The sequence below is a fragment of the Cheilinus undulatus genome, linkage group 11 (assembly GCF_018320785.1).
Source record: "Cheilinus undulatus linkage group 11, ASM1832078v1, whole genome shotgun sequence".
In the NCBI taxonomy this organism is placed as follows: domain Eukaryota; kingdom Metazoa; phylum Chordata; class Actinopteri; order Labriformes; family Labridae; genus Cheilinus; species Cheilinus undulatus.
This window is the reverse complement of record NC_054875.1, coordinates 19,071,091-19,080,288: the sequence shown is the minus strand read 5'-3', so window position 1 is coordinate 19,080,288 and position 9,198 is coordinate 19,071,091. Positions and strand designations below refer to the sequence as shown.

The 9,198-nt window shown below is 41.4% G+C and overlaps 1 protein-coding gene across 8 annotated transcripts in view; it reads left to right on the top strand.

The window, feature by feature from the left end:
* Positions 1–272: 272 nt before the first annotated feature.
* prdm16 (PR domain containing 16) overlaps positions 273–9,198 on the top strand; it is a 249,012-nt gene continuing 240,086 nt past the window's right edge. For all 8 annotated transcript variants that reach the window (XM_041799278.1, XM_041799275.1, XM_041799272.1 and 5 more), the window contains exon 1: positions 273–489. In XM_041799278.1, coding sequence (XP_041655212.1) covers positions 453–489 — 37 coding nt within the window. In that variant the 5' untranslated portion in view covers positions 273–452. The remainder of the gene's footprint in view (positions 490–9,198) is intronic.

Sequence of the window (9,198 nt, the reverse complement as noted above, 5' to 3'; positions counted from 1 at the left end):
CAATACGACCTTGACCTTAACGCACCTCCCTGTGTCCACCGCCGCCTGGAGAAAACCAAGTCGTCGCTGTTAAAGGGGTAAAAATCCAAGAGGGTGCTGGCAGGAGCTGAATGGGCTGGTTGGGGGATTGTCGGGGTGAGGAGGGGGACGAGAGTAAGGGGATGGCGAAGTGGGGGAGGAAGGGAAGGTGAATTGGTGAGGGGAGAGCAGGAGGAGGAGGAAGAGGAGGAGGAGGGGAAGAGATAAGTGATCTAAAGGGGAGACGATAGGACAAAAAAGTGATGATGATGAATACATTGGAAAGTTTTTTGGCCGCGGCGAGGGTGTCAGATTGAATGGCCTGTGCGCATGTGCGAAGGTGTCCAAACTGACAATGCTGGTGAGATGAAGATAGTGTTGTTGCAGCTTCTGGGCTCACGGAGGACGACGAGAGGAATCTACAAGCCGACAAGATGAGATCCAAGGCGAGGGCGAGAAAACTGGCAAAAAGTAGGTCTTCTTTTTCCCTCTTTTTCCCGCTTTCCGCCGCTGGCTCCAAACTCCTGCGTGTGTACATGTCCACTGTGTCCTTGTCATTTGTCATGTCCTGAAGCGAGGGGCTTTCTCTTTGTCTGGAGTAAACTTTCCTGTTGAAAATGTGCCCCGCTCCGGTTCCACGCGCTCTCGTCCCCCTGCACGCTGCGGTCTTGGCTTCGCTCGTTCCCGGTGTCACAAAGTTTCATGTGTGATGAGAAACGCCGCTGGTGCTCTCGCTGATTCCACTCCAGATAGAAACACTCAGCTCCAGCTCGTATTTTTGCTCGATTTGGTGTCGACGTTAAAGTCAAAGCGCAGATTCGCTTCCTGAAAGTTCCTCAGAAAGTTGTAGAAAAGGATAGTAACTTTTTTTATAGAGCCGAGCGGAGTCTTGTGAAATCATATTCCCGGCTTTTGAAATAGTGGGCGCTGTGGCACTGCTCTGCTGCTCAGCTCACACACCGCGCTCAGCGCACTCTTCCCTCCGTCTGCAAACGGAGAAGCCAAGATGTGAATTCAGTCAGAATGCAATACTTTCATTCATTTTTCCTCGAACCTGCTCAAACTGCAGAATCTATCTCTCCTCGGCAACTTCTCGTGGTCCCGGGCCCTGCGGACTGCTGCATGCTGGTTCCTCCTCCAGGGAATGCCAATCAATAATGCGTCCTGTGCAAGAAAGCGCCCATACTACTACTACTACTACTACTGAGTGGACTGCTGCTCGCGTCACACGGGGAAAAATCATGTATTCACTTTTTTTGAACATGAGCACTTTTATCGTAGGAAATGGGCCATGTTTGTTGTTTGGCATTTGTTTATTGTTGGTGGGTTGATTTATGTTGTTTACACCGTGTCTCTTTGCATCAGTGCACTGTGTTTTGTTGGGCTAATTATGTGGGTCAGTCTGCTTTTTATACACAGCTAATTTAAGAGACAATTTCTGAACAAGCTGACGATTTATGCAGGCCTGCTGGCTTCTAGGCTTGCTTTGTCTCAAAATGTTTCCCAGACTATAATTTCTCCATAATGACTTTCGATTTGTACTTGTGTGAAAACGCAAAACTATTACGCAGGATACATTATGCCTTGTAGTTTTTATTTTATTTTTATTTAAAACCCCAATATTTTTTTAAAATTATACCTGTTTTTGTATTAAAGTGTGGCATGCCTGGTTGCATGTTTACAGGCCTTTTAAAGGGTTGAAACTTTGCCAGAGCTATTGGCCTTAATTCAACACGAGCCTGGATATTTATAGTAGGCATGATTCAGGCTTTTTATAAAGGAACTATTTATGTTTATATTTTACACTACACGTGTAATAAATATAAGTGTATAGCCTAAACATCTTATGTTTTAAATAAGCTTGTGCTTTTTCCAAAACAGTTAAAATAATGCTGCAAAAAAATCTGTGATTTCCGGTAAGGACACACACGTGCATTAAGAAATAACAATAAAAATTCAAATGCAAACTCTTGTCTGCACTTATGTTTTTATTTCTTTCTTGCACACTGTCTCTGGGTTGTGCAGCGTGAATAAGTCCCCCTAAAATTTTACGACGAAGACAGAAAAAAAGAAAAGAGAGGAGGGAAGAAAAGAAATGAAAAGCAAAACTCTAATTGGGCCTCTTAGTGAAAATACTTAAACATGTCGAGGATCGTGCTTGTTGCCAGTAATTGCACTTGGTCTTGATCTCCAAACAGCCTTGATAGTCTGTTGATCCGGGTGCTAATGAACACAAATACCTGGCTTTGTAGCCCTCTCACATCGGAGCAGTGGAGCCTCTGCAGGCCTCACATGTGTTGTGTTGCAGCGGCAGCAGAGAGAAACAGAGCAGGCAGAGGGAATATATCATGTTCTCCTTACCATTCAAAACATGCAGGCCCACAACTTTTGAATACGGCGCGTGGGAGAATTTTCCACTCTCGTTTTTTTTTTTTTTTTTATTATTTCTCCGCCGCAGATGTAAAACACTCATTCTGAGCTGAATAAAAAAAATGCTCCCAGCAACCTTCAGCAGCTGCTTTATCATTTATTTTTAACCCTTCTGAGTATTTTCTCCTCTCGGCAGATTGCGCACAGAGCCCACGTTAAAGGCCACGGCTGTGAATATGAGTGTGTTTTAAAAGGGGCTCGCATTGATTAGCGTGGAGTCGCTCTGGTTTGTTTACTTTATGTTTGAGGTCAGGATGAAGTGAGAGGAGTGTGTTTGGATTTTGATGTGATATCGCTCCAACAGGTGGGATTATTTTAGAAGAGAAGCTATCTTCTTCCCACACGTTGATCGTTGTTGTGTTATTGGATTTCTCTTTTGATTTAAGAACAATTTTTGTTGCTTTATCCTATTCAGTTTGATCTCTATCTTATACATGGGTTTACTGATTAAACATTATTTAAAATATTTCAGCATCCAGCTCTAATTTCCAATTATTTTAAAATAATTGAATAAATCATTCGCCATAAATGAGCGCTCATTTTATCAACGCTTTCACGTTGATACTCAATCCTTTGTTATTTTAGAAACTAAAAATCGATAGAAGGTTTCCAGTCGAGAATACAACCAGAGTGACATATAAACACTTTGACGCAACATCACATGATGCAAATGTGTTCTATTTAGATTGAATCTAAATTTGGCCCTAATTGACTGAGTGTGGATTTATTTATTTATTATTAAAGGTAAGGACGTATATTCACATACCTCACGCGCTCTCGCACCTTCATAACCGTCAACAGAAACCTGCAGACATAAACCTGCACTAGAGCCACCAAACAGCTTCACCTACGCAGAAAGGTGTTGGATAAACTCTGATTCTAACCGACACCTACATGTTATTGATTTCTTTAAAACCCTATTTTAGTAACTGTTCGTCTGCACTTCAAGGTCAATGAAATAGAAGTCGCCCTGCACGACTTTTTTTGACACCTGCTTTTTATTTTTCAATTTTTGCTGATTATGCACGAAGTGACCCCTCCTTCTGCTGACACTTCTCACTGAACACTTCTGACAGTTTTCCCTCACATATACACCCCTCTCTGTGTCTCTCTCTTTCTAGACTACATAAACTAATTGCCAGATATCCTATTGATCTTTGTGTTAAATGCCCCTTATTAGATGGACTTCCAGTCATGAACTTGGCCTGGCTCAACAGCTTCTGATGTTTTGACAGAACTAATAAAACCTAACCCATAACACTTTAAAAGCAACAATGGTAGCAATGTAGAACCTCTGGCTAAACGCTCAGGCTCCCCTGCAGCCGGGTTCCCATGTATTTCTGCTATGCAGCTGTAATTTCTGTCAGATAGCCCTCTGGCATGTCCACAGATTAGAGCCAGGACATAAACTGATGCAATTATCAAATATAAAGGAAATTATCAGTAAAATGCATGGCAGTAACTTAAATTCATTTGCTGTTTTTTTTTGCAAATATCTCAGTTTTGTTGACTATGTTAATTATTTTATCAACAAAATCAGTTCAGTTTAATTGTGAAAATTAAACTGTTGCAAATAATAATGAGTGATAAAGGGCATTACTTTATCCATCTTTTTTTAACTCAACTAAGTGCTGGAAAAACTTGTAAGGAATACCAAAATACCTGTGAGATCCTGATTTCATTGCTCTAGACTTTTCATAGATAAAACACAGCGGTGAAATCCAAGACTCTTGTGGCTCCGTAGAACCCATTTGTGTTCAAGTGATGATGATGTGAATGATCTTAGCAGCTCTTTGGATCAAGCAGCACCAGTTTTACAGTTTTACATCTCTGACTAAGACTTAGAGTGCTATGATAATCACACTCTCATTAATCTTTGCACCCCACAACTCAAGCCATTTAAGCTATGACAGATTTTACTGGCTCTCCTCTACAGAAATCCGGTTCACCCTCCAATCAGGGAGATGCTGTGGTTCGTATTGATTTTGTGAAATCAGATTTTTGATTCAGAAATGCTTCATTTGCTTTCTTTACGCTATTGGAGAGTTTTTTCTCCCCTTGAGCACTTGGATTGATTTTAGGACCATTTGTGTCAATTTTTGAAGGATTGAAAAATTGTGTAGCCTAACTAATTGCATCAATCCACATTTGGCACGGCCACATACGCCGCATAAGTACTTGATTAGGGAAGTTGGTTGGATCCTAGTGTATGCACATGAAGGACACAGTTCAGTTTGTGTTATGTGCAGTAAGGCTCTTAGTCTTTTTTCCATATTCATTTCCAGGGCTGATTCTCCATGTTAGTGTAGCCAGTGAAATACTTTAACTACTTGTACTATTCTGCAAATGTAAGACAAATGTATTCTCTGTAAATACTGTGATATCCTTTGAATGGATGAACGTTTTCTGTCAGAGTTCCAGAATTATTAAGACACTTTAATTCATAACAAAGCTGTAAATCTGTGGATTTGTCACATATGAAAAAAAACAGCATAGGGAAGGTTAATTTGGTCAAGGCTGGGTGAAGTTTGTTCATGGTTAAAGCTGGTTCCAAATCAAGCCACTGTTTGTTTCAGCAACATAAGGTTTACATTTTATATTTGCACAATATTAAACAAATACTAAAGTGTTATGCTGTGCATGCTTCTCTTTTAAAGTCTGCCGTCACAAATTCACAGTTTAAAGAATGTTCGTGCAGTGGTCATGTTTCCTGAAGGTTTTGTCTAAAGTCTGTGTAGAGTCTGCCAATAAAGACGTTCATGATCTGTCTCACCTGAGTGGGAAATAAACTAATGAAAGTGTTACAATGCTAAGAACAGGTTACTCTGAATGACCAGTATCTAAATCTAAAAAGGGCAAGGTTAATTTATGTGAGCATAGTTCAAATGCAGTACTATGATTGTTTGTGTAAGTAGTCTGTTTTATGAGGGTTCCAGTGCCCGCCTTTTAATGCTTTCTTTCTCTATCATTGACTCCCTCTTCCTCCCTGAACACAGTGCTTTATCTCCAGAGAAATGCACTTACTGTTATTCAGTTAGTTGCTGCAGAAAACGTGCTGCTGCTGCTGTCTTGGCCAAGTGTCATTTGGAACAGAGATGGCTCTAATTGTTTCTTTTATAGCTGCCACAATTTAGAAACTTAGTTGTAGAAATGGCTCTTTTATTTATCCAATATTCCTGATACATTCTCATTGTTTCATCTGCATTCAGATTTGTGTTCGCTTGATTCAACTCTTGGCCTATTCTCTCTCATTTCAGCCACAACAGTATCTTATCTAAAGTGTATGGAAATAGAAGAAATGTTTGGTTTGGGTTTTGAGATTGAGCAGAAACCTTAACTCCTGGTGAACTTGATCAGAATGTGGAAGACAGAGAAACTCTTTAATGTCAGCTTATTACATAGCCTTGTGACATCTGTAAAGGATGCAAAAAACCATATAGATATGGTAATGCAGATGGATACTTGATGGACACACATACACAAAAACACACACACAAACACACCTTAGCGGTGACAGATTTTTGGGCAATGTTGGGATTTAACCCCAATCAATCACAAACTAGAAAGGTTGAGTGTAAATGTCATCCTAACAGCAGGAGCTGGCACTGTGTGAGCAGGCTAAATATCTGTGTGCATGCGTGTGTTTCAAAGGTGTGCGAGCACAGCTTTTGGAGGTGCTGTCAGTGCTCTGAGCTTTGACCTTGGCTAAGTCTGGCACAGAAGTGTGTGGACATGTCTTGCACCTGGGCACACAGAGCAACACACACCCTTCCAGATACACGCTCACTCAGACAGATTTCAGTCCCATGTGTCCCGCCTGGTCTCATGCTGGCTAAGTCAAATTTTGACTTGACGTACAAATACGACAGCATTAAGCTCTTGCACATGGTTCTAAATCCCGTTCATTTCATTGATACATTGACCTCACATTATCCAGTTGGCAGAATTCCTCCTTACACCATGACCTCATCCACCATGTTTGTAAAAACACACCAATCTCCTGATCATTTGGCAGTGGAGACTTAGGAGTTTAAGCTACATCCCGATGTTTTCTTATGGAACAGCCCCCTGTTCTTCGTCTCTCCTCATACCCCCTTGTTTTCAGATGGGCCAGGGCCTCGTTAAAAATAGCAGAGCAACACTGGAACATCGGTATGTGTTGGCAAAAAAGGGGGTTCAAAAAATGAAAAACCATTACCATGCAGTGAAATTTTGTCTTGACCTGAGGCTGTGTATTGAGTTACATCCCACCACCACTGGACCATGTCAGGAAGATTCCATCAGGTTCTTACAGCTAAGAATACACCAAGACTGCCACAGTAATCCCAGAGGAAATACCTCATCCTTACTACTTGAGTGTCCTGATTAATGCTAAATGATTGTCTCTCTGTGTGTCTGCTGTGATTGTGTACCACCCGCTGTTAAACAGTGTGTGTTGTTTGCAAAACAAGGGGGCAAATGTGTCGAGTCCCTAATTAGTGTGTTTTAGCAGCCCTCATGATTCCTGGTTGCATTGTGATATCCCAGGGATTGCTCAGCATTGTGACTAGTCTTATCTGGGTCTAATCCTGATTTGTTTGGTATTAGCCTGCTCACTTTGTCCCTCTTTCTCTCCCTTTTCTTTTATTTCTTCATTTGTCCTCACCCTGCTCTTTTTTCCTCATTCAGTCCTGAACTTCCTCCTCCTGTCTTTTATTCGAGTAATGTTCTTTGTTCGCTGTGCAGGAACTGGCACAAAGACACCATTTAACAAACAAAAGCTGAGATATCAGAAAGCATAATGTATTCATATTCATCTGTAGATTTTCATTGAAACTTATAGTGAGAATATGTGCTTATAAATTGGATGAATTAACAAATTTATTTTATTCAGCTTTTGGTTGTAATGAAGTTGCCAGAAGCAAATTGTACAAAATGACTTCATGTCTGAAACAGACAGACTAGACAGTTGATGACCTTAAACTCAAGGTTTATTTTCTGACATGCATTGTAAGTAAATAGACTATCTTTATAGCTATTCATACTAACAATATTCTTTGGGTCACTTCCCCAAGCAGCCTTCTTTAAACCTGTCTTAACAAAGATCTAACAGCAGATAGGGAGCTATAGTCATGTTTTCAAATACATGAATATTTAAGTGATATGGCAAGACACACTGAGCTGCAGAGTAGCTATGCACAGTTGTTTTTGTACTTAGCCAAACCTTTCTCATCTGTTTATCAATGCACTTTATAAAATGTTGAATTTTCCTTTAGTCACAATGTTTTCTCTCCTACTTGCATAGTTGTTTGAAACAATCAGCTCATCTTCACACACATAGAAAAACACACACTCCCTCCACAGTCCCAGTCGGGTGCTGCTGATGATGGCTCATCCTGTGCAGATATGATAAGCAGACAAACTGCTCTGTCCCCTGGGCTGGTTGTCTGTCTGTCTCTGAATCAGACAGTGGTGTGTTGCAGCAGTGTTGCCCTTAACTCCCTCAGCCTGTTTCCCCTTTCATCAGACCGCCAGTTCAAAGTCTTGGCTCCATCTTCACTTCTATCTCCCCCAATGGTCTTTCTCACTGTGTTTCGTCATTACCACAAAGAGATGGGCACGCAGTGTCTCATTAAAGCGGATTAGAACCATCTCTGCGTCTCACAGGGGCTGAGCAGGACTATTTCTCTTCTCTAGTCAACCCCCCACCCTTTTCTCTCAGAGATCAGGTTCTTTGATTCGGCCAGATAAAGACCTCTTTCATGTCGGTGGGGACGGTTAGCGATTACACTGTCAGACCCATCGTTTTGGGGAGTTTGACAAATTTGCCGTGTTGGGTGGGGTAGCTGTAGGGATTGTACCAAGGGTGGGGGGTGTACAAGGAGATTCACTGTAATTGAGCTGTCATTATCCAGTGACCCTGCCAGGCGCTTGTGCGTAGGGCTCACCAGTTCTCTATTTGTTTAATACTTGGCTAACTTTCTTTGTGAGTATGATGGATAGAAAGAGAAGGACGGAGAGCGAGAGGGGGTGGGGGGTACTGGTCCCCAGATGAATGCCTCTGCTTATTTGACCACCTCTCTTGAGTGCTGCTGTCCATGAAAATGGGCTCCACTACATCACTGCCTCAAGTTTCCTCTCTCACCAAACTCCACCTCTGTGCAACACAATTAGGCCCATATCACCGGCTGCCATTCATTTTCATACAAAATGAAAACTGTTGGCATGTTGATTACTGAAATCCCCAGAGACAAAGGGCCACAATTGGTGTGGTTTAATTTCATTAAGTAGAGTGTGGTGCACAGGATAAATATATTAAGAGCTCCTTCTCATTGCAGGCCCTCCATTCACCTCAGCCACTTTGTATGCTAAGCAAATCCTGACATGTTACAGATGAAGAATTGGAACAAATCTCCTCCAGTGGTTCTGTTGAACAGCGGCAAATTTCCATGAACTTCTCCATTTTGTGTGTTTTTTTTATTGACCGGCTATTTCCTGTTGCTCCTGTAATCTGTGAACAATAGCCGTCGAATAAGAAGATTATATTTTCAAAGGATATTTTTTTAGAATTAGCTAATGCTGATTTTTTTATGCGCCATGTAAGTAGCCTTGTGACATACTTATTTAACTTGTTCTGCCACTCTCATTGTTTGCTGCCAGTTAACAGTGAGTTAGCTGGCAAAATGTCGTCTTGTGTGAGAGAGGGGGTGAAAGTCTCCTGGCAGGATAGAGTGTTGCTATTAGCCCAGAAATTTTAATGATGGAAGTACG